Genomic DNA, 26,232 nt, shown 5'->3' on the forward strand with positions numbered 1-26,232 from the left:
CTCAGTGCTGCCGTCGAGGGCATGACATTATGTTTTATTAAAAAGCAAGTGAAAAAAGAGGCATTCAGTGGGTCAAAGGAAATAACCGTGTCTTTGTAAACATGAGCATTCCCATTTATTCCCCTAATAACTGACTGTGCTCTTCCCAGCACAGAAAACATTCTTGGTACCTGTCCTCTTCGGCATCCTGTCGTCTCGGGGAATTTATCTAGTAAAGAACAGGTTTTACGAGCTCCTTTACAGGCATTTTCATTTTTCCTTCCTAGAACAATAAATGATAAAACCACTGTTAGAAACAAATCACAGTAAAGCTTTAACTCATTCCGTTTTGACCACACACAATCTATATTGTCCTCCTTACTGTAAGAATGAGAAGGCCGAGTAAACACGAGAAGACAGAGTGTCCTGTTCCAATAAACACTGACTGGCACAGCAAGGACCAGAGCTCTGCACCCAGCCTTGGACTACCGTATTTGACTAAGGATGTCTAACGGGCAAGGCATGTGTTGAATACTTATTTTTCCCCCTGTGGCAGGCAGAACAACGGCTCCCTCCTAAAGAAGACCACATCCTAAGCCCAGGAACTCGTGAATAGGTTATGTTACGTGGCAAGGGAAAATTAAGATTGCAGGTGACTTGGAGATTACTAATCAGCTGACCTTTAAAGAAGGAGATTATCGTAGATGAACTGGATGGGCCCAGTGTAATCACAGGGTCTAAATGTAGAAGAGGGAGTCAGTGCCAGAGTGATACAGAATGAGAAAGACTTGAGTGGCTACTGCGGGCTCCAAAGACGGAAGGGGACCACAGCCAAGGAATGTGGGCGGCCTCTAAAATGAATGCAGCCTTGATGACACTTTGACTAGCTCAGCGAGACCCAGAACTGTAAACGTAAAACATCTGAGTTATCTTAAGCCACGACATTTATGGTCATTGTTATAGCAGCCACAGGAAACTCATCCACCCCCCAGCCCCCAAGGAAGGAAAATGGCTTATGTTACACTTCTGACCTAAAAGTGCATTTTCTAGGACTATATTCTACTAACCCACACATTAGTTTTCATTGAAATTTAATGTATTTTCCAATGTACAGGTCATCCTTTATATGCTGATAAGAATAGGATTTCAGTGACGAGGGGAGAGGTCTCTGAGAGATGGGGGTTTCTCTGAGGGCCTGGCCAAGAACACAGATTTTGGGACATAGTCTAAAGCAGGCTGGACTAGGCAAATTCCTTCACCATCGACAAAATCACTGTTTCTTAAGAAAGATGTGCTTAGGAAGGTACAGCATCATTTGCTCTCACGGACGAGGAAAACAATGGGTTTTTTTTAAAAGGTAGAGACATTGTAATTCCCTATTCAGGATTCCTACAAGGTACTGATACATCTAAGCTGAGTTCAAGTTTATTTAATTAATGTTAGTTGTGTCCTAAGATAATTATATACTGAGAATAAAATGAGCGTTAACAAGGAATGTATCTTAATGGCAGCGTCCTCAATCAAATGGACCTCGATATTTTAGAAAACAACTTCTATATTTGTTTTTCCTAAGTAATCTGTCTCTTGAGGAAAATGGTAGTTGCTGTTTTTAGTTACTAATTGAATATGAGTTTAATGATAACGTCAGTTTGAACCAACAGATTCTTGTACACGACATCATAAAGAATGTTCAAGCCCTAGCTTCCCACGCCGTCCTAAACGCAGGATCTGGGGATGACTTAGCGGTAGTACCAGTTGTGGGTTCTGTGTGTTCAGGCAGCAGCTAGGTGAGGCCTGGGGCCTTGAGGAGCGGCTAGAGGTGTCTGGATTTCCCACGGGCACAGTGGTGAGGGCTGAGCACGTGTCACTTGGAGAACACGTGTGTCTTACCCGAATGAGAGCTAATAAATGGGGAACCTAACAGCTTGGGTCACTAGGATTGCCACTTGGTGAGGAGTGAATTAGAGAACATCTCTAGCCATTTAGCCACATAAATCTTTTCTAGTCTGTAAACACAGATTCTCTGTAGGGGAATCTTATCATTCGTGGATTGCCGGTGGTAGTTTTAACTATTCACATGTGATTAGGAGGGTTTAGGAACGCAACTACACTTCCGTGGTGCTCAGCATGGGCCAGGGACCACTCACCTGATGCCTACACACCAGGGAGGGGGACACTATTAGAATCGTATTTTATAGAAGAGGAAGCGAGGCATGGAGAGGTCACACGGTAAGTGGCAGAGCGGGAATTCCAGTCCAACTGGACCCAGAGTCCATGCTCTTAACGGCGACCTAAGGATGTCTCCATTACTGTTACATAATGTATGCTTATTATGTAATAAAAACTAGAATCGCTATCATTTTTCTGTATGTCAGACCTTTGCTCACTGATCCTGGTAACAACCCCATACTCGAGGCACTATTTTCTTTTCTTTTTTTCTTTTTTTTTTGCGGTACGCGGGCCTCTCACTGCTGTGGCCTCTCCCGTTGCGGAGCACAGGCTCCGGACGCGCAGGCTCAGCGGCCATGGCTCACGGTCCCAGCCGCTCCGCGGCATCTGGGATCTTCCAGGACCGGGGCACGAACCTCTGTCCTCTGCATCGGCAGGCGGTCGAGGCACTATTTTCATCGTCATTTTTCAGCTGAGGAATCTGAGGCTCAGAGAGTCAGGAACAAGCCCACATCACACACTAACAAGTGGTGCAGCCAGGACCCCAACTCAGGATCCTCGGTCTCCAAAGGCTATGCTTTAAAGCATGATTTTCACTATGTCGCGTCTTGGATTTGAACATAACTGTGCAGAACAAACCATTCCGCGGAGGAGAAAACTGCCCAGCAGCTGAACTCAGTGTGGTTTTGTTTGTAATTTATTATTTCTCACACAGTTTAAAGTAACTTTCAAGAAGTGATAAACTTTGTTTCTTTGGGAAAAACAGCCCCAGAAAGAGATCTAACTGCTGATGCAAATCTGAAAGAACCAACTGAATATTTCATCTACATGTGAAGAATACACTTTATGAGGGATATCATGGAGGTGAGATTTTTAAAGGTTCTGGGTTGTATCTCTCTGAAGTTTCAAGGCTTTACTGCTGGGATGACAATAGGTTCATCTTGCATGACAACTCTGATCAGTTGACAGTGGCTACCTAGAACACTGTGTTGAGCAGGATTCAGAGGTTCAGCTTGAGCTCATCCAGAAAGGCTACTGGGATGGGTTAGCACCATCTCCCATGGGCTCTGGAAGAAAGCGTGACTGTGCATGTGTGGCATATTTGTTAACACTATGTTTTAGCGTTCATCGTTAAAACAATAAACGAGCAAAACAGATGTTCTGTAACATTCACACAGCAATTTGAAAACATCTGTGGGGAAAAATTAGTTATGTATATTTGTTGATTCGGTCTTTTTTTTTTCCTCCAACTCAAAAACGTTGATCATTTACAAAGGAATAAATATACTTCAGAAATGGTTGGGTTACTTAGAGAACTTCCATGATTCCCACTTACATATGGATAGAAATGAAGCTTGCAGCCATAGCTTCAAGGCCTTCAAGATTCCAGCAGCATCCTTTCCTAACTAGGCTAGACAACCTCTAAGTCTTCACAAGTCAGATCCTCATGGGCCTCCTGTCTGAATCTGAGCTCTCAGTGTGGCTAAGAAACAACCCCGCCATCTCCCTCCCCTCATCTTCCTGACCCCTCCTGCTGCAGGATTCCCTCCCTTCTGTCTCCAGGCCAACAGGGCATCTGCCTTCAGGGGTGCCACCCTGCTTCTATGCAAGCTACAATACTAGCTGCCTTCAAAATTCTTTAAACTGTGAAATTTGTTTCCAGAAAACAGTTACTGGGTTTCTCACAGAAGCCTGGAACCACAAACAAAAGACCACCAAGAACCTTAATAAAACTTCTTAAAAGAGCAACTATGGGAGTTGTATTATTTTATGATGATAAAATAAAACTAGAAATTAATTTCTATTTAATTGACTGCAACTGATTGGAAAACAGATACTTATAAAACACAGACACACACTTCTAAATTATTTTGAATCGAAATGGAAATTGAGATAAAAATGAAGTTGTTTCTGGGGGGAATAATACAAGTGAAAATATAAATTATAGCTTAAGGAAAGTATCGAAAGCTAAATCTAGAGATCAGTCCATAGCCTTAAATGCTTTTATTAATGAAGATGAAAGAATGGAAATAAACTTACTAAGAAGTTCTGATTGAAAAGTTTAGAAAAAACGGATAAAATAAACAACAACAAGAACATGAGGAGGAAGAAAAATATAAAAGCAGGAATTAGAAAAAAATCAAAATAAGGTGAGATATAATTTGAGGTTTTAAAGAACATACTAGATCACTTTGTCAAACTTAAGGAGAGAGGAAAAAAAAGGAACATGCAAATTCCACTCAGTGGGAAGAAGAATTTAACAAAGATCAAGGAAGTAAATATTTTAAGAAATTACTCTAATTCATGGAAAATCAGGTATAATCAAAATATATGAAAATGTATAAGTTCACAAATATTGTATGATTCCACTTCTATGAAGTGTCTGAAGTAGTAAATTCATAGAAACAGAAGGTGCAACGGTGGTTGCCAAGGGCTGGGGGAGGGCAGTGGGGAGTGTTGTTAATGGGTACAGAGTTTGAGTTTTGCAAGATGAAACTCAGTTCTAGAGATTGGTTGCGTGAAAATATGAATATACATGACCCCACTGAATGTACACTTGAAAACAGGTAAGGTGGTAAATTTTAAGTTATATGTACTGTGCTACCATTAAAAAAATTTTTTAAATACCCAAAAACCTTAAAAGTCAAAATGCTGCCCCCAATGAAACTGTCTCCATTATTTATTTCTTTTCTTGTTTAACACTTTTCTATGCCCCATAATGCTCTGCATATTTCAACCTTATTAAAGCATGTGCTTTTAGCAGAGACTATGGTTTCCAGAAATTACTGCCAGGATGCATACTATTCTGAAGACTTAATGTAGGAAGCCATGAAGCATGAGGATGTTGATGGAATGGAGCCATCAGATGAACTGGGGAATGCTTACGGCCAACAGAATTGACTCATATAGTGAGATGCCAATAGACAAAATTAGCACGTTGTTCACATATTGACCTTATCACAGCTCTATTTAAAAAAATCTTGCTGGCAAAAAGCTGACACAGTCACTTGAAATCATGTGATGTCTCTTCTGTTGGACATTTCCCTGAAAATATTACTGAAGTTGTTCTTCTTTCTCTGACGTGTAAATCTTAGTATTCTGAAAGCATACCGACATAAACAACAGTGCTATTTGTCCCATGATATAAACCAACTGCTTATCATCCTCTCAATTTATTTTCTGCAGCTAAAGATGTGTGACACATGCTGTTTAGTCTTCAAAATAGACTTACTTTTGTTCAGCTACCGTTAACCCAGGTTAACTTGAATTTTCCAGAAGAGAATTGGAGAGAGCTTTAAAGATAAAATTCAGTGCTCCTCATTTTGAGGACAGATTGATATATTAACTCATTGGACACACACAGATTGAGGCCCTGTCTGTGTACCTGGGCCTGGGTTCAGCTCAAGGAATATTAGGTTGACTGTGAACCTCTTCCTATTCTTTTTTTTTTTTGCGGTGCGTGGGCCTCTCACTCTTGTGGCCTCTCCCGTTGCGGAGCACAGGCTCCGGACGCGCAGGCTCAGCAGCCATGGCTCACGGGCCCAGTCACTCTGCGGCATGTGGGATCTTCCCAGACCGGCGCACAAACCTGCGTCTCCTGCATTGGCAAGCGGACTCTCAACCACTGCGCCACCAGGGAAGCCCTCTTCCTATTCTTGATGAGCTCAGACACTAGTTATTATTGACTTGTCACTCTGGTTTGTCATCACCCCAACGGCTCTCACCGCGGTGGTATCATTTTGGCACGCAACATCGTCTCCAAGGTACAGGAGCAAAAGAGGCTCAGGAAAGCTCCTTTCTAAGGCGTCGATGAGCACATGGTGGGCTCTTCAGTTACGTCTGTACAGTAGGGTTACTCTTTGTAACATATCATTTAACAGGAAAGACCAGGAAAATCAAAATACAACATATATATATATTTATCCAAATACACACATGCATATACACACCCATATATTTACATGCACACACACACACACACACACACACACACACGAGTGTTCCTACATAGTTTCAAGAAGCAACAAATAGATTTTCATAATCTGGGTTTCCCAGGTAGTTTCCTTTAAGTCAGGGAACCCTAGCTCTGGGAGGTATTGGCAGAAGTCCCCCCTTCCCATCAGGTTGCCGAGAATGATCTGGAAGTAGCACGCTCACCTTGCTGCCACAGTGTAAACTGGCTCCAGTCACCCTTTTCCCTCAGGTTCTCATCTTCAGGCAGAAACAGGCCCTGGGCTCTATCCATCACTGCAAGGCCTTCATCTCGGATTAACTTCCAGTTTCTTTCTAAGGACTAGAGGGAAGATTCTGGTTTTACTGGACTGAAAATATGCCTGGTTAAACACCTTATAAGTGACGCTCAGCTTTTTGTTTGTCTGATTAATAAGTAATGAAATGTTCCCTCTCATCTAGGTTACTTATTTCAATTTCCTCTAGGACCTCTTGTCAAGGGTGTAAAAAAACCCACCTAATCATCAGTTTTCAGAACCAAGTGCCTTCGCAGCATAAACGTTTCAGTAATTCCCAGGAACCGCCGAGAGCAGTTCCGTCTAACATTTGTTTTCACGTCTGCCTAAAGGTCATTTTTTTCACAGACCCTAACCAACCAGGAGGACTAATCTTGTTGAGCATCATTACATCAGGACCCTGCCGTACAGTCCACGTGACACTCCAGCGTCCAAACTGGAATACAGATCACAGACTTAATTCCACCTCCCAATAGAGGTCCTCATAAAGATGCCATTCAACGTGGTAAATATTAACTAAACTTTCAAGAACATTGGGAAAGTGTCCATTGGAGCATGTGACGTGTTATAAAATTAGTAGCAAAACAAAGTCAATAAATGTCCTCGTGTTTAGAATTCAGCCAAACAAAAACATTTCTTTGACTTCTCACTTTGAGGGTGCCTTAGGCTCTGTCAGTAAGTGCCTGGCTGGTGGGGGTAGATCCCATGGGAGGAGAAGGACAGGCTCTCCTCCCGGGAACCCTCACTGCACAGCGATACTGATGAGCAGTGGAGATGGCAGAGGGGTGGGTGCCATGGGGGACAGCAGGCCAGGGCAAGCATCCGGAGTGGCAGCCTAGGGGGAAGTACTATCAGGAGAAAAGAACGAAAACGGCATGAAAGAGGCTAGGTTACACAGAGAAACCAGGATTTTGAAACATTCATAATTTCAAACATTTCTACGTTGCATGGGAAGTGGATGTGGTCGTGGAGTCTACGGGTACCCGGATAGCGAAGAACACAACAGATGATTTCAACGAGAATCGGGGCTCAAGAGCAAGGAAGTAAAGCTGATGAGTTACAAACACATACAAAAGATGGAAGCAACAATTAGCGTGCTCCGAAAATGGGCCGAGTTGCCTTATAAAACAGGGGTCTCGGGCTTCCCTGGTGGCGCGGTGGTTGAGAGTCTGCCTGCCGATGCAGGGGACGCGGGTTCGTGCCCCTGTCTGGGAAGGTCCCACATGCCGCGGAGCGGCTGGGCCCGCGAGCCTGCGCGTCCGGAGCCTGTGCTCCTCAACGGGAGAGGCCACAGCAGTGAGAGGCCCGCGTACCCCCCAAAAATAATAATAAAATAAAATAAAACAGGGGTCTCTATCTTTTGAAGTATTCAAGAGAAGACTGGATGACCAATTACAGGTGGGGCAAAGCACAAGAGAAGGTGTAAAGTGTTTTTACCAACGCGTGCTTTATGAATTAACAATTCAACGTAGGAAAACCAAGAAGGAGCCAGGAAGACGGCACGAGCAGAGGACTCCACCAAAGACAGATACACTCAGAGATTTGTGTGAAGACATGGTACCAACTTCAGCCAAACCCAGGGAACGCTTGTGACACTGTGTGACCACATTAGGTATATTCCAATATTCTAGGGCAAGCGGTAGGTTTTAAGATTAGATACTGATTTTATACCAATTTTTTCCCCCGTGTTACTTTGAGTCTATTGACATTTCTTTTTTAAAAAAATTCAGCTTTGAGGCTTAATTAACACATAAAATTGTAAGATATTTAAAATGTAGATCGTGGTAATTTGATATACATATACATTGTGAAAGGAATCCCCCCACCTGATTAATTAACACATTTATCACCTCATATATTTATTTATTTGATATTTTGGGAGTGAGAATATTTTACTTCTATTCCCTTAGCAAATTTCAATTTACAATACGGTGTTGTCAACTACGGTCTCAATGTCATACATCAGGTCCTTAGACCTTATCCATCGTATAGTTGGAAGTCTGTACCCTTTACCCAAACCTCTCCCTACTTCCTTCGCCTCCAGCCCCCGCCAGCCACTTTTCCACTCTCTGTTTCTATGAGTCTTACTTTTTTTTTTTAATTGAGATTCCACATTGTAAGTAATACCACACAGTATCTGTCTTCCTGTGTCTGGCTTATCTCACTTGGTGCCCTCAAGGTCCGTCCAAGTCACAAATGGCAGGATTTCTTTTCTCGTGGCTGAATAGTGTTCCATTGTGCGCGTGCGTGTGCGTGTGTGTGTGTGTGTGTGTGTGTGTGTGTGTCTTACATCTTCCTTATCCACTCATCCACTGATGGACACTTAGGTTGTTTCTATATCTTGGTTATTGTGGATAAGGGTACAATGAACGCAAAAGTGCAGATATCTCAAAATATTTTACTTTGAATTACATTTGCATTTCTCTGGATATAGACCCAGTAATGGGACTACTGGGTCACTTGGTAGTTCTATTTTTCACTTGTTGAGGACCGTCCATATTGTCTTCCACAGTAGCTGCACCAATTGATTTTATATTTCTATGAAACCTACCCACTGATTTGTGTCAAAATCTGGAGCTGCTCTTATCATCACCATGCTCTCTGCTGGTGTGGATCATCTGTCCACAAATAATCTTGAAACCATGCCCCATAAAGTTAAAAAAACCACCCTGAAACTGTGCCCCATTGGGTTAACAGAAACTTGGTGACTAACAGAAATTCTTGAGTTTGTCTTATAGTTTGCTATATATCTGCTTGCAGCCTACTTTACTACCCACGCTCGCCTTAATTATTTTCTTGCAAATTGCGTACCCTCCAAGCTTCATGTTAGCCTAAACAATAAGACATTTGCCTGAGTTGTTTTCTAGGCACTTGGAGTCAGCTGTGTCTAGTTCAAGCTCCAGCTGGCTAAGGCTGGTTGGGACCACTGACCCTAAAACTGGGCCTGTATAGGTGTCTGATGAATGACTGTTTGATGTCAAGGACCAAAACCTGCACACTCAGATCATGCTAAGTGCCTCCACTGTTATTTTATTTTATCTATTTATTTTGTTTTATTAAAAAAATTTTTTTTCTAGGCCATGCCATGCAGCATGTGGGATCTTAGTTCCCCGACCAGGGATCGAACCTGTGCCCTCTGCATCGGGAGCATGGAGTCTTAACCACTGGACCACCAGGGAAGTCCCTCCGTTTTTACACATACATTCCATGAAGAAGCGTGTAACTTAGAAACACCTTGGGCAGACCACTGATTACCTCACCTTTTCCCTACATCCAATCACCTTTCCCCACCCCTAAGATCACCCTACTTCTTTATCCCATAAATATCTCAAGCTCCTTGCCTTCAGGGACGCAGATCTGAGACTGGTTCTCCCGTCTCCTCCCTTGGCTGCCTGTGAATAAATCCTTTCTTTGCTGCTGCGAACCTGGTAAACGAACCTGGTTTGGTAACAATTTCAATATTATTTCATCCCAAGAAGGTAATTCATAAATAGTAAGTCAAAGACTGCATTGCAATTAAGAGATACTCAAAAACCCTCACTTAGGCAGGTCCCCAGAGTGAGAGAAGACCACGGTTTTCTCAAGAATCCCAAGATCATGGAAAGAGAATGCACCCCAGATGCATCTCCCCAAATGTACCTAAACTGCCAACGCTCCCCGCAGCTACTGTAACTTATTCAAGTTGTTAGATAAATCTGTCTAATTCATGTTCAACTGCCACAAAGACAGGGGAGAATCACCTCTCTAACACTTGAAATTACTTCTCGAATGAGGTTATCAGTGCCTGATATGGCAGGCAGGCTCTCACCCTCTGCCCTCCCAGTACTTTAGTGGCTTCTTTCATTTCTTTTGAAGGCTGATTTTAGGGGCATCTTTGGAAAGAGCTGATCTTTTGTTCCTAAAATAGGCCACAGAGCCCTAGGGAAAATGTTCAAGTGACTGCATCACTAAATAAAATGTTTAAATTTTCTTTAAGGGCAGGCTGTCTTTTACATGTGAAATGTCGTTCCTGCCCCCTTCCGCACCCCTCTCCCCAGGGTCCCCCCAGGGAAGTGTCGCTGCAGAGGGACTTTTCCGGGAATAGTGATGACTTTTTAAAAAAACTTTCTTGTTTGCCCCTGTTATACGTGCCGCAGGGGTGCTGAAGGACAGTCTGGCTGAAAGGAGCAACCAGATGCAGGGTCTCCCAGTCGGTCCCAAGCTGGAAACACTCTTGCGGCAGTGCCACCGACCTGCTCAGTACGCTCAGTGCTGAGCAGACCCTGCACGGACATTTATTTTCATCATGAAACAGCCACTCAGCATTTCCTCTTTAGAGTTCAGTAGTTTGTCGTGGAATTTGACAACTGGAAGTGTCTGTACTGTGAGTGCAGTGGAGACTTTTCCACTTTAGGGATGACAGAGCACTTGGGCCGGTGACTGAGCCTAAGGTCTCACAATCTAGCACCAGAACCGGCTCTGAGGTGCCCCCTGATTATCCCCGGGGCACCTGTGGGAGGAGGGTGTCAGGCTGCGGTGGGCTCGGGGCCCTGCGCCCCTCTGGGGCAGCAGAGCGGCCGTGGGTCCCCGTCTCCTGTGACTTACAGGGTACACACTGGGCACATACTGGTGGAACAAGGTGTCCCTGGCTGGGAATGGGTGTGTCTCAAAGGGGGCGCACGCTGACAACTGGGGAAAACTGGGCTAACCAGATCACACCAGTTCTACCTGGTGACATGATGAAAAACACAAAGGTCACAACCATCACGATCCCCTACGTGTTCAACAGAAACATTTTTTCTACTCAAGTAAGGATTCTGCTTGGGGGTGTTTTTCAGCTTTGGAAAGACGTGGCAGGGTCTCTTTTACGGGCATCAGGGAGAAATCTGGAATGGGACCCGGAAATGGCATTTTCAAGCACAAACCAATGAACTGCACTGTGAAACATTCACATGGTTACAGGGGATTAAAGACCAAACCTAATTACGTGTGTGCTCGTGAGAGAGAGAGAGAGAAAGGGAGGGGGGATGGGGGGGAGGGGTAGGAGGAGCAAGAAGGAGGAGGAAAGAAGAAATGTACTTTCTCTACAGTAACATTATTAGTTGTCTGACTCGGCAAAAAATTCCGCTTTTTAGGAAATTCCAACAGGAACTTGAAGGCTTACACAGACCGGGCCATGCCTACATTTTTAAAGGTTTCATTTGACCTATTACTTCCTTGACCCTAAATTCATTCATTTCATGAAACTGAAAAGAGAAACTCATAGGGTTAGTATTTGAGTTGGTTGCCCAGAAGACAACAGCTTCTGATTCACGTTTCTTCTTCTGGCTACACAGGCTTTAGAAAACAGAGATTCGCTTGTTTTCACAGTGCCTCATGGCCTCGTAAACCCGTCATCAGCACTCGCCTCTCAGTTACACCTCAGCTATATTTGGCGCTCAGTCATCTAGAGATGGACTTCCCGGTTTCAAGCCTCATCAATCCCAAACTGTGCGCCAGCTCTCCTTAACCCACACCCTCCCTCCAGTTCAGGGCCATTTCCTCCTTTCCCAGATATTCTGCTCACCCCGCCTGGACGGCACACTTTTCTCTTCCACATCAGATTAAGTCCTATTTTTAAAGGCTTCTCCTAACACTGATTTCTTGCGGAAAGCCTTTAGAGGAGCAGACTAATTCTTAACTATTTCCCTTACTATTTCCCTTCATTCAATTAAGACACACACATTTTTTTTAAAGTCAAATATTACTACAAGTCTTACAATGAAAGCAGCAGTACCTTACTCCAGTTTTCCCCAGAGTCCAACCCCCAACTAATCCCTTTAAATATTGTTTTCTCATATCTGCCTGCTTCTATCTAAGTAATCTGTTTATATTTTGCTATCTCTTGATTTATTAATTCTAGACTTGATCTCTCATTTTCTGTCACGGAAGGGAACAAGTTAACGATTTGATGTCTTTTCCCTCGTCTCCATCTAGCAGTTCAGCTCATGTCACAAACCTTTCATACATCTGGGTAAACTCACATCTGGGTTTTACTGAGTTGTAACAATTACTCTTCATGTCACATGCAGCATTTATAGATTCTGCCTCCTTTGCTCTGGCTTAATTCTGTAATGGCCTTATCACTGTTTCTTCTTTATAGCCCTGCAAGGGTGCTGTAAAACCTCTTATACTATTCTACGCTTTGCCAAAAACATCATGTAAGCTATTATTTTCTTTCTCTGAAGATAGCCCTCCAGGAGCCACCTGCCTTGCTCTGCTCTGAACTGGTCGGTGTCTGGGCTTTTGCCGGACAACTGTCATCAGGGAGCTTCTCCTGACCTCTGCCCAGTATGAGGCTCCCTAATTATTGGATTCTAATCTGGATAAAGGATTATCTGTGTTCTTGAGAAAGGACACACCACAGGTAAAACTGAATTTCTAAAAATGTCTGAAGCTATTCTTTAAAAAAAAATTTTATTGAAGTATTTACAATGTTGTATTAATTTCTTCTGTACAGCAAAGTAATTCAGTTATACGTGTGTGTGTATATATATATATATATATATATACACACTTTTTCATATTCTTTTCCTTTGTGGTTTATCGCAAGATATTGAATACATTTCCCTGTGCTCTACAGTAGGACCTTGTTGTTTATCCATCCTATATATAATAGTTTGCATCTGTTAATCCCAAACTCCCGATCCATCCCTCCCCTATACCCCCTCCCCCTTGGCAACCGCAAGTCTGTTTTCTGAGTCTCTTTCTGTTTCGTATATATGTTCATTTGTGTTGTTTTACAGATTCTGCATATAAGTGATATCACATGGTATTGGTCTTTGTCTTTCTGACTTATCTGAAGCTGTTCTTACACTTGATTGAAGGCTTGACTATGTACAGAATTCTAGGTAGTAAATAATTTCTACATAGACTTTTGAAAGCATTGATCCATTGCGTTATATAACATTTAGTGCTGCTGTTGGGAAATCTGATGCCTTTTGGCTTTCTTTTCTCTTTTCCCCTCTAGAAGCTTTATAAAAGTCAATACAGTGTAGTGGTTAGGGGTGTAAAACATGGGAGCCAGGCTGCCTGGTTTGAAAATCTGACTGTGCCACTTATTGGCTGTGTGCTATCGGGCAAATTACTTAACCACCCTGTGCCTTAGAGTCCTCACTTATAAAGAGCATAAAATACTACTACTTCCCTCAGGAGTCTATAAGAAGATTAAATGTGCTAAAAGTAACTGTGCTATATATGGATACAGCTATGATGATAATGATGAGAATTTTAAGATCTTCTTTGTTGATTTTTTTTTACTTTTTTTTTTTTTTGCGGTACGCAGGCCTCTCACTGTTGCGGCCTCTCCCGTTGCAGAGCACAGGCTCCGGACGCGCAGGCTCAGCGGCCATGGCTCACGGGCCCAGCCGCTCCGCGGCATGTGGGATCTTCCCAGACCGGGGCACGAACCCGTGTCCCCTGCATCGGCAGGCGGACTCTCAACCACTGCGCCACCAGGAAAGCCCCAAATTTCCTTTTCTTATAAGGACACTAGTCACATTAGATTAGGGCCCGCCCTAATGACCTCATTTTAACTTTACCTCTTTAAAGGCCCTGTCTCCAAGTACAGTCATATTCAGAGGTACTAACGGGATTAGGAATTCAATATATAATTCTTGAGGGGACACAAGTAACTTGTAACACTAATGCAGGTTCAGGTTAGAACTAGATCCAGCTAAGAAAGCAAACAGCAGATGGGAAGGGATCAGGAATCAAGTAAGTCTATAGCAGCAAAATAAAGCATAGTCATGGAAGAAGTCAGGAAGAGTGACACTTTTAACACGTGAACAAACCATAATACAGGAATTCACAGAGCTCAGGTTAACATAAGCAAGATTAGGTAAGTAACTGTGTATGACTAGCTGTTAAGAAAAAAGGGAATTGAGAAAATATAGACATTGGCTACTGAGAAGTCCCAGAGATGTGCGTGTACTTTGAAAGGTTCTGACTCTAAATTAAGAGAAGGCATGTGGTCGAAGACTATTCCAGGCCAAGTGTACGCATTCAGTTGGAGTTAGAACGCATTGATAATAGTGGTGCGTTACTAAAAATGTATACCATTTTTACCTCATTATCTAAGAACATGCTGGCTCTAGTTAATTATTTTAGGAATTACAGATCTGATTTTTTAAAGTCAGTTTACTTAAATCTTCGCTAAAACATGCTTATACTTTACACTGTGATGAGAAGACACGGGTGGCAGTGTCCCCTGCCTTAGAAGGAATACACCAGGCAGAGGGGCGTCCTCCTGAGCACCGAGCTGAAGTGACGAAATCCAAGCAAACACCACAGCGCGTGCAATGCTCTCACAGCAAGCTGATCTTAATAAAATCTCTAGGGAAATTAGTAGCATTGAAGGAGCAATCTCTTGCTGGTCCTAGTGCTTTTTTTTTTTTTTTGCGGTACGCGGGCCTCTCACTGCTGTGGCCTCTCCCGCTGCGGAGCACAGGCTCCAGATGCGCAGGCTCAGAGGCCATGGCTCACGGGCCCAGCCGCCCCGCGGCATGTGGGATCCTCCCGGACCGGGGCACGAACCCGTGTCCCCTGCATCGGCAGGCGGACTCTCAACCACCGTGCCACCAGGGAAGCCCCCTAGTGCATTTTAATCAGACCTCCTGTTTTCCAAGTTTGAATATAAAAATAAAGGAAAACATCTGACATTTCTTATCGTGGAAATAAACAAGGACCAACCAAATGAGAAAAGCAAAGGCTATTTATTCAGACAAGCAAGGGAGTCTGCCACGATCACCAGTGTTTTGGCAGAGACGTGGGAAAACTTTCTAGTGAAAAAAGAGAAGGATTCAGGGGTGCCCTGATTGGAGGCTGTTGGCCTGGGGAAGCTGTAGGCAGGCTGACTAGAAGCTGGGTGTTCTGGTGATTGGTGAGCGGAGCATATTTGACTTTCTCTGTGGGTCCTAAGTTGGAAGCGGGGACAAAAACTAGGAAAGCTGTCAGTTATCAATCAAGTCCTGGCCATTTGGGGCAGAGTGTGATAGAAGTGATTGTTTAGCTTTCTGGATTGCCACTGGAGATAGTAACCTGGCCTCCTGCCAGTCTGATCTACAGTAGGCTGGCTTCCTGGTTTATTTATTGTAGAAAGGGGGTTCGTTTCCCTGGCAGGCTGCTGCAGATTGTAGGTCAAGGTTCTATTTTTATAAATGGTCTGGCCACTCCCGCTTAGTATATACAGTCTCTCGTATCCTTACTGAACGGAAAGGATAGCATAAAGTACGTGGCACAGGGCAAGAGAAGAGTCTTGGAGGACTGAATTTTGCTCTTTCTAAAGAGTGGGAAAAAAGGGGTTTCTTCTCCTAGGAGAAAGGCAAAAAGATAGCCCAGATTGCCAGGAGAAGCAGCCAGCCTGAGGGCTTCAAGGACACAAGAGTGCAAAGGAGACCCACATTCCTGTACTCTAGCCCAGATTGGCAGGGATGCCAGCCAACATTCTCAGTCAGAGGAAGGTAAAAGGGGAAATAAAGTTCTGTCGTCCCTTCCCTGCTCTACCCACGGGGAACGGTGCAGCGGGCTAGGTCAGGAGGGAGTAAAAACCCCAAAGCCCCTAATCTCAAGGGGCTGCAAGTCTGACAGAGACTTTCTGTTTATATATATAATAAACCACTTGATAAACAGATAAGCAAGTTATCTATAATGTGTATGTGCGCATGCATCCATCGGTGCGTATGTATATTAAGATACAGATCATGACCTACTGAAACAGAGCAGGACCCTGTGGTCCTTGCCCCCCATGTCCTCCGCCTGCCTTTTGTCTGTGGAAAAACTTTAGCCAAAGAGTACATTTAATCAGAGAAGTGAGAAAATGCAGAAGCAAAGAAAAGCAGTCAAACAGGACAAAACAATAACAGTTTAGTCAGGAAGCAAAGCCATGGACCTTTAATTCCTCCTCAAGGGCTACAGATAATATTCTGAGCCCTATCCTGTGAGCTGTCTTGTCGATACTGAAACCCTCACCGGGTGGAAGAAATTAACTACACGATGAGCAGACTGTAGCCATGACATGAGCTGCCACAATTCCCAGAATTAGCCTCAAGGAAATGGGAACAAACCGACCCGGAACTGAAGAGTAACTGTACTTAAACCAATCAAGATGATGCTTGTCAGACCAGCACGTGACCAATTTCAAGATGACTGTCAGAGCTGCCTGTGCTGTTTCTGCGCGCAGCCCCTCCCTGCACCTGTAAAAGCTCTTGCCCCCTGGCTGTCCTTTGGACAGGAGTCCGCCTCCACACACCTCGCCCTCTCCCCACCCCCATCCCCGCATGCCAGCTCTTGAGCGGTAAGCAGCCGGATCCCGCTTTTGGTAACACTGCTTGATCAAAAATTTTGGAACTGCAAATGGCGTACTAACCTACAGATGCAGCTTGCAGCGTAGTGCCCGGGTCTGTAAGTCAAACATTGTACTGCAAGCTCCCGAGGTGGACCAGAGATAAAGGCAATTTCTAGGCATTTTTTAAAAAACTGACAAATATTGAAAACTCATCAATTTTGCTTTGAGAAAGAAAATGACCTTTGAGTTTGAAATAATTCAAAGAATTTCTAATATTTCACCCTTTTGATATGTTGCTATAACTGGCATCTTAGACCCTCCTATAACCGTAGCAGAGTGTCAGCTCTTATTAAGGGCTCACACTTAAACACACACGGGAACATCCACGATGGTGGTGTTTTGTTGTGTTTTGTTCTGTTTTTGCACCTTGTAGGAGAGGAGGAACTGAGGCAATTATTTTGCATTTGGAGAGAAAGAAACCGAGGCCCAGATGGATGAAATGACTTCCTTAAGGTGTCAGAGCAGAGAGCAAAACTAACCTGCTTCTAAAGTTCACTTTTAAATCACATAACCATCGAATTCTGTAAATTCTCTGGACTCTTGTTGTCATTTTTAGTGAAAATATCATTGGAATCCAAAAGTCGAAAGTCTGATTTAGAAAAATAGGATTAAACTATTACGTTAATCTTAAGAAACTGCTTTCAGCACTTCTTTATAGGATGATACTTACTTTTCTATAAAATTGATAATCCTCTTACTTTATAGCTTAATTCCACTGTAAGTCTGACACTTTTGCTTCTGTCTCAATCCAATTCATTTCAAAAGCAGTTCAGCGAAAATATTCAAATATTTAATCACACAGATACGAATGCTGAACCACGAATTCACTCCTGTATAAGTCCTATTTTTGTCCAGGTGGCATTATTCATACACAACGGGTTTCTTAATTAATAAAAGCCAGAGTCTGAGAGAAAATGCCAGGAAGAGTATCATTCAATCAATCATTCTTACGCACTGTGTCACAACACTGGCAAGTTTTACTGGGCACTTCTCCAACTGTAATAAAACTACCGTATGAGGAGGGAAAACTTATCAGCGATGCTATATGCTTCTATCAGAGCAAATGCTGTGAAAACCTCAGAAAAAGCATGCAAGAGTTTCCCTTTTTCCCAGTGATGAATGCAGAGTTAGGTAGCAGGGAAAAAAATAGAAAAGGGTTATTTTGAACTATGGTTTTCAGTTGCTATTGGCTGTTGTGCTCTCCATGTTACTACAGCGGTTTCAAGGCATGCATGTTTACATCTAAATTAGCCATGGAATAATTTGGATCAAAAAGCTAATCTCAAAAAGAAGAAGAGCAAACTTCTTAACTATGATGGCTTTCCTCTCACTGGAAGAGATTTCTTTTCCCTTTTCTATTTATAACCTAGCAAAAACATTAATCTATTTTTGTTTCAATTTCTATGTTAAATACCCCCAAAACACTTAGGGTTTTCATATTTGTTATTTGGGCAAAAAAAGTACTCAATTTTAATGAACATATGCCTAAAAGAGAAAACTCTACTGGGATATTTTTCTCTAAATTTTTTTCATCAAGTTGCACAGCCTCTTAACACCCCCAGTGCACGGAATTGCCAAATTGCAAGCTACACAATACGGGGAAACAATGACAATTCAACAAAATGGAAAAACACAGATGATAACATTTTACTGAACACTGTCCCGTGCCTTCAAGAAAATTGTACTCTACAGCTCACTGGAACATACAATGAAAATAATTTAAATGAAAATGTGCTATGCATGGCAGTTAATCATTACGTAAGGGCCAGATCTGGGTAAGTATTCTAAAAGGATTTTGGCCAAACATGGCAGCTACCCCATCTAGAAGGTTCCCATCTTACAGTAGGAATGCCTGGGTGATGATCCATGATCCACAACAGTCAAATCTGTAATTTGAAAATGGAAAAAAATCTTGATATGCAAGTGTGTGTCAGCTAAATGGTTCTGGGCCCTGGGTTCCTCATACAGAAAGTTCTGCCTCGTCATACTCACTACTGGTGAGTGGTCACCCGAAATTACTTTAAGTCATAACATATTCAATATTAACATTACTGCAAATCAAGGTAGTTAGTAAAGTAAAGCTAACTTTACAATCACAACCCACAGCTGTCACACACTCTGAGATTCTATGCTGCTGGGGACGCTGGGATTAATGCCCAGGACTTGCTTTTTTTCTTCTTAGATGAAGCAGAGCTTAAAACAGGTAGGGCTGAAATCAAGCCCAGAGAAACAGAATTTTGAAATAAAGATTTTAATAATCTTTTTTTTTTTTTGCAGTACGCGGGCCTCTCACTGTTGTGGCCTCTCCCGTTGCGGAGCACAGGCTCCGGACGCGCAGGCTCAGCGGCCATGGCTCACGGGCCCAGCCGCTCCGCGGCATGTGGGATCTTCCCAGACCGGGGCACGAACCCGTGTCCCCTGCATCGGCAGGCGGACTCTCAACCACTGTGCCACCAGGGAAGCCCCCAGAAATAAAGATTTAATTGGCTAGAAGGAGAATAACACGAGACGTAAGAGCAGACCTCAGTAGCTTTGAGGGTGTAGTGAGGTACCAGTGAGGGCACGGACTTGAGCATAAGAAGGCCTCAGTTCCAATCCCAGCCCTCACCTATTAAATATAGGGCCTTGGGCAAATCTCTTAGTTTCTCTAATCCTTACTTACTCAAACGTAAGTGGGTACAATGACACCTATCTTGAAGAGTTGTTGTAAAGATGAGAAGTATTATATACCAAAGTGCTCAGCACAATGATTACAAATAGGCATTTCATACACGATGGCTGTTATGTTATTATTTCAATAATACATAAAATTTCAAAATGTGCTTTCCGACTAATTTTTTAGAAACTAGAAAATACTTTCCTATGAAAACAAGGTAACACATAAATTAAAATTATAAATGATAACAATAACTAATGTTGATTGAGCACTTCCTACCTACTTATTAAATAAACAGCCACGGAACAAGCACTATTGCCACAGGCACTTTGCAGATAATGAAACAGAAGCATGAAGAAGTGTTGCTCAATGTCACATGGCGAGTAAAGAATGAGACCAAAAATTCAAAACCAGGCAGTGTGGCTACAGAGCCAGTGCTCTAAACTGCTTCACTGTATTGCCATCCACGGCCGAATGGATAAAGAGGATGTGGTGTGTATATATATATAGAATGGAATATTACTCAGCCATAAAAAAGAATGAAATTCTGCCATCTGCAGCAACGTGCATGGACCTAGAGAGTATTATGCATAGTGAAATAAGTCAGACAGAGAAGGACAAATGTTATCACTTACATGTGGAATATAAAAAATAAAGCAAACAAATGAATATAACAAAACAGAAACAGACTCACAGATACAGAGAACAAACTAGTGGTTACCAGCGGGGAGAGGGGAAGGAGGAGGGGCAAGATAGGGGTATGGGATTAAGAGATACAAACCACTATGTATAAAACAGATAAGTAACAAGGATATACTCTGTAGCACAGGGAATTATAGCCATTATCTTGTAATAACTTCTAATGGAGTACAAACTGTAAAAGTACTGAATCATGAGGTTATATACCTGAAACTAACGTAATATTGTAAATCAATTATACTTTAGTGAAAAACCAAACGAAACAGACAAACCTACAAAACCCGGCAATGTGGCTACGGAGCAGATGCTCTACCCTGCCTCACTGTACTGCCTCACTGATGGTTAAGTTAGGTGTTCTTCATCAACCCCCAGAAACCCGTTTAGTTTTCAACATACTTGAAGCACAACATATATATCACAGTTTCCCAATTTTTAACAGATTTACTGAGACATAACTCACATACCATAAAATTCACTCAATTAACTTTTTACAATTCAGTGGTTTTTAGTGCATTCGCAGACTTGTGAGCCATCGACACTATCTAATTTTAGAACATTTTCATCACACCAAAAAGTAACTCCTTACTCATGAGCAGTTGCTCAGCCTCAGGCCCTCTCCTCAGGCCCTGGCTCTCACCCCTTCCTCCCTCTGTTGATTTGCCTCCCAGACAGTTCATATAGATAGAATCACGGAACACGTGGTTCCTCCATGCTGTACCATGGGCCTTGGCACGTCTTCCCTTTTTATTGCCATTGTGTAATACACTACATTTTGTTTATTCTTTCATTCATCATTTAGATGGACCTTTGGGTGATTGGCCACTTTTTTTCTATTATGAATAATGCTACTAAGAACATTCAGGGACGCATTTTTGTATGAACATATGTTTGCATTTCTCTTGGGGATACACCTAGGAGAAGAACTGCTGGGCCTTAACTCTGTGTTTAACATTTTGAGGAACCGCCAAATCGTTTTCCAAAGTGGCTGCACCCCTCTGCCTCCCCAGGGTTCCAGGGTTCCAGTCTCTCCACATACTTGCTACCACTTGTTAATGTTCATCTTTCTTGTTGCAGCCATCCCAGTGAGGGTTAATGCTATCACATTGTGGTTTTGATTTGCATTTCCCTAATGACAAATGTCATTGATCACCTTTACATAGGCTTCTCAGCCATTCATTATCTTCTTTGAATAAGTGTTCAAATCTTTCCCCATTTTTTAACTGAGCTATCTGTCTCTATATTGAGTTATCAGAGTTCTTATTATATTCAGAGTTCTTATTATATCATATATATATATGTTAGATATATGACTTGCAAATATTACCTCATTCTATGGATTTTACTTTCACTTTATTGATCATGTCCTTTGAAGCACAAAAGTTTAAGTTTCGATGAAATCTAATTTATTTTGTCTTTTGTCACTTGTACTTTCAGTGTCATACCCAAGAAAACCATTGCCTAACTCAATAATGTTATGAACACTTCTATGGTTTCTTCTACAAGTTTTATAGTTTTATCTCTTACATTTAGGTCTATATCCATTTTGAGTTTGCTTTTATATATAGTATGAGGTAGCTTTATTTTTTGCATTTAGATATCCAATTGTCCCAGGACCACCTGTGAAAAAGACAGTTCTTTCCCCTTTGCATTGTCTTGGCACCTTTGTCAAAAATCAATTAATCATAAACGTAAGGGTTTATTTCTGTACTTTCAATTCTTATTCCACTGATCTATATGTCTATCCTTATGGAACTACCACACTGTCTTGATTACTTTAATTTGTATGTAGTAAGTTTTGAAACTGGCAAGTCTAAGTTCTCTAACTTTGTTCTTTCTCAAAATTGTTTTGGCTATTCGTGGTCCCTTGTGTTTTCATACGAATTTTAGGATCCGTTTGTCAATTTCCATAAAAGAAAAAAAAGCCATGTGGAATTCTGATAGAGATTGTGTTGAAAGTTTAGATCAACTTGGGAAATATTACTATCTTAATACCAAGTTTTCTGGTCCATAAACATGGAATGTGTTTCCATTTCTTTAGAGGTTTGAAATTTCCTCCAGTACAATTTCATAGTTTTCAGTGTACGTCTTGCACTTCTCTGTAAGATTTATTCTTAAGTATCTTTTAAGAGTTGGATGATGACCCCCAAACTTACATGTTGAATCTTACTCCCCCAGTACCTCAGGATGTGACCCTTTTTGGAGATAGGGTCTTCACAGATGTAATAAAGTTAAAATTAAGACATTAGGGTGGGCCCTAATCCAATATGACTGGTGTCTTTTACAAAGGGTGTCCTTTATAAAAAGGGAAAATTCAGAGACAGATACACAAACAGGGACAATGCCATGTGAAGATGATGGCAGAAATTTATAGGTCACACAACTCCAAAGGTTGCCAGAAAACCACCAGAAGCTAGGAAAGAGGAATGGAACAGATTCTCTTACAGCCCCTGGAAAGAAGCAACCCAGCTGACACCTTGATCTTGGAATTATAGCCTCCAGAACTGTGAGACAATTAGTTTGTGATACTTTGCTACTGAAGGTATATCAAGCTAATACAGTATCTTATATTCTTTTTTGAAGCTACTGCAAATGGAATTGTTTTCTTAATTTCATTTTGGGAGTGGGTTTTTTTTTGCTAGTGTAAAGAAATACAATTGATTTTTGTATTCTGATCTTATAATAAAATACAGAATAAACATGGTCTAGGAAGACTCACTTAATACGTTTATTGAAACCTCATTGAAAATTTCTTTTCCCCAGTAAACCAAATTGATCAGTGAAGTCTTATAGGTCTTAAAGAACAAGATGTTCTTTAACAAAAAAATTATGAAAAATGTAAAACATATACTTAAAGATAGAGAAAAGAGTATAAGAAACCTCTATATATCCATCACCTAGATTCCAAAATTATCAATATTTTGTCACTCTTGCTTTTCCCTTCTCACCTCTCTCCGATGAGTGAATGTAGCTATACTGCCTGGTGGGACAAACAGCCCACGAGTTTTGCCCCTGGGTAACCCTACCCCACCTGAATGGGAGTGAACTGAGAGGAGGTATTTGCTATACTAGTACAGCTGCCTGCAATCCAGACCAGCACAGTGGCCAAACTTAATGTCCTTTCCAAGGATGGAAAAGTTAGGGTATAAATGAAGAAAAGGAGAAATAATAGCTGAAGGTAAGAGGATGAATAAATAGGGTATGTAATGAGGGAAATCCAATATTACATTAACACCTCGAAGAGGCTCAGGGCAAGATATTGTCTCTTAGCTCAGCTACACCAGATGTCTGAAAGGGTAAAGCCATATGTTGCCAAGACCACTCCTACTTCTGGAACTTACGAGATCTAACGGAGTCCTGCCAACCTGAGCGGCCTCGCCCTGGGAGGTACTTTCATATAATGTGAGAATGGACTGGACTCATTATTATTAATGACTGAATGAGATCTAGTAATGTGCCCACATCTGTTAACTGTTAGGATTCTTTTGTTAGAAGGGATTTGCGCTCAAAACCCAGAGGGTGGCTTCCGATAATATAAGAAATATATCTGGTCTTTGTTTCCAGTTCCTGGCATAAACCTCCCGAAACCCATGAAATTTCCTGAATAACTGGAGTGACTTTCGTCATTCATAAGGACCCCTTTTGAGCACACTTGAATTTATGCTAATAGAACGACTTAGCATGGGGCCCCAGATAGCCTCCGGATGGGGCTGGTCACCAGAAAGACCAGGTGATTAGAAGGCTGGAACTTCCAGCCCACCCACCACTGGGAATGGACATGGATGTTGCAGATTAAGCTCTATAAATCTCTTGAACCACAAGATCTGATGTGCTTTTGGGTGGGTGCGCTTGTCCACAGGCCAGGAGGCTGTGCACCCCAGTTCCATGAGGACAGGAGCTCCCGCACTCAGGACGCTTCTGGACTTACGGGTGAAAGAGTGGTGAGAACCCTCCTGTCTTCCACTAGGCCAGACACCAAAGAGTTTTGTAAAACTACACGACAATTCCCATCTTCTTACTTCACTTTTTTTGCTTTGAAAATGTATTTTTTAAACTTATTGATGTTAACATGTAATGGAGCTATTATTTTATTTTCATAGAAGTCATATAAAGATTAAATTTCCTTTCAGTTTTAATTTCTAAAAATTATATTTACACATATAATCCCCCAGCACACACACACACAACTCCTTGGGGTGCTCAGTAAGTTTTAAGAGTGCAAAGGGGTCCTAAAGCCAAAAGATTTGAGATCTGTTCTTCAACAAATTTCTTTCTTCACCATCTCACCTAAACTCTTTGGCTGATGGGATGAAGATCCTTTTTGCTGTATTTTCTGCAAATGCCACTGGAAAGAAAATCTATCTCCTCCCTGACATTCCTTTCCATGAGAAGCCGTCTTTGAATTTAGAGGACGAGACAGACAAGGACTCGACAAAGTTAACACTCACCTTCACTAATTCCGTGTAGCCCGTTTCCTTGGGGGTCCACCACGGCTGGGCTTTCAGTCCATGAACGTTGTAGAGTGAGCGCTGCCACACAGATGCAAAGTGGCCCCTCTGGTGCCCAAGCTCGTACCACTTATATGCCTGGAAGAGTTCAGAAAGACTGAACTTGAAACGAAGCAGTTTTACTAATTTTACAATTAAAGTCCCTAAAAACAAGGTATGACTTTTAAATAAAGAGCTTGCTAGTCAGGTGCCCAAATCTGTTACACTGGCAAAAATACTGTTATTTGATTGGGTCTCTGATTATGACCTATTATTTTAAATAAATGTGTGTTTTTTATTTTCACTCCTAGGCTGAAAGCTCTCTGAACACAGGACTCCACTGCACTCACTGGTCTCCCCGGAGTGTCCAGCAGAATCTAGGACTTTGTTGAGTGGATAAATCATTTAAGACACAAAAGGGGACTATGTTTATATTTTAGCTTTCATTTCTTAAAGTCTGTGTTTCCTTTCAAAGGAAAGGAGTATGATTTTCATCATTTCTTCACAGATATCTGCATTTACTGAATTGGGATGTTAAGAAGGACAGCAACTTCCTTGTTTTGTTTTTTGGCCACACCTGGTGGCATGCTGGATCTTAGTTCCCTGACCAGGGATTGAACCCGTGCCCCCTGCAGTGGAAGCGGGGAGTCCTAACCACTGCACCACCAGGGAATTCCCGGACAGCAACATGAACAGTCTTCTCACGTCCACATGAAGAAGGCTGCCCCAAGGTAACGAAGTATAAATCCTCCATTAAAGAAGCAGACCAAAAGAAAATATTATTCTGAGTTAGCAGTAAATAGAGTGATAGCCCACGTTAGATTGTTTTAGAAGGGAATTTGTGTTCCTAGTATTTTTTCTTCCTGCCATAAGGGATAACATTTGCGGTTGCTGGCTAGCTGTAACATGATACAACTTGCCTCCAAGAAGACTAACTAGCCTTTTCAGGGACAGCTGGCTGCAGTCTGCAGCTCCACACGTACCCTTCAAAGGACGCCCGAACCACATCCTCTCCCAGGGGCCCTCCCCACATGCCTCCTGCACCGTGCTCACCCCATTGTCTTTAGACGGGAAGACGGTTCTAGGAGAGTGCCTAATGGTATCGCCTCCATTATTTTAATTCTGATCTAATGATCACTTTTGAAGAGTGATTTCAAATACATATTTTGATCAATGAAAACAGGCAGTTAATATCAGGCAGAGTAAGAAGATAGAAGAATATCTTCATAAAACCCCATCTTACTTTAGATGTAAGAAATAGTAACTTTTAAGTCTCTTAAAATTCATAAGTCAAAAAATTTCCTTCGTTAGAAAAACCAAGTGTGATAGCAGAACCACCCCTATTTTCAGTAACACTTTGCAGCTTACTACTAGCTTGTGCATGCGTAATTTCATTTGATCTTTCCAATAACCCCAAATAGCTCCATTTTACAAATGCTCGATCTGAGATTTAAAAAGACTAAATATGTTGAATTATCACCCAGGGCAATTTATTGGCAATTTATTCCTCTTTCCTTCTATCTTTGTATCATTAAAAAAAAAAAACTATCACAAGGGATCTTCTTACTTAATTATCTTTCTCAATAATATCTCAAATTAAGAATGTATATACTAATCACTTATATGTTTTCCTTG

At 42.0% G+C, this 26,232-nt stretch overlaps 1 protein-coding gene across 16 annotated transcripts in view; it reads right to left on the bottom strand.

The window, feature by feature from the left end:
- The window catches only part of ASPH (aspartate beta-hydroxylase), a 386,456-nt gene that overhangs the window by 193,073 nt on the left and 167,151 nt on the right, over positions 1 to 26,232 (bottom strand). For 13 of the 16 annotated variants that reach the window (XR_007472942.1, XR_007472943.1, XR_007472941.1 and 10 more), the window contains 3 exons: positions 24,559 to 24,696; positions 6,307 to 6,442; positions 171 to 262 (listed from right to left, as the gene is read on the bottom strand). Coding sequence is in view for 11 of the 16 variants with exons in the window: in XM_049700865.1 (XP_049556822.1) it covers positions 171 to 262; positions 6,307 to 6,442; positions 24,559 to 24,696 (366 nt within the window). In the remaining 5 variants the exon portion in view is untranslated. Of the gene's footprint in view, positions 1 to 170; positions 263 to 6,306; positions 6,443 to 24,558; positions 24,716 to 26,232 lie in introns of those variants that run through there. The other 3 variants (XM_033437604.2, XM_049700869.1, XM_049700870.1) reach the window with 3 other exon arrangements.

The sequence above is a fragment of the Orcinus orca genome, chromosome 17, assembly GCF_937001465.1.
Source record: "Orcinus orca chromosome 17, mOrcOrc1.1, whole genome shotgun sequence".
NCBI classification, from domain to species: Eukaryota; Metazoa; Chordata; class Mammalia; order Artiodactyla; family Delphinidae; genus Orcinus; species Orcinus orca.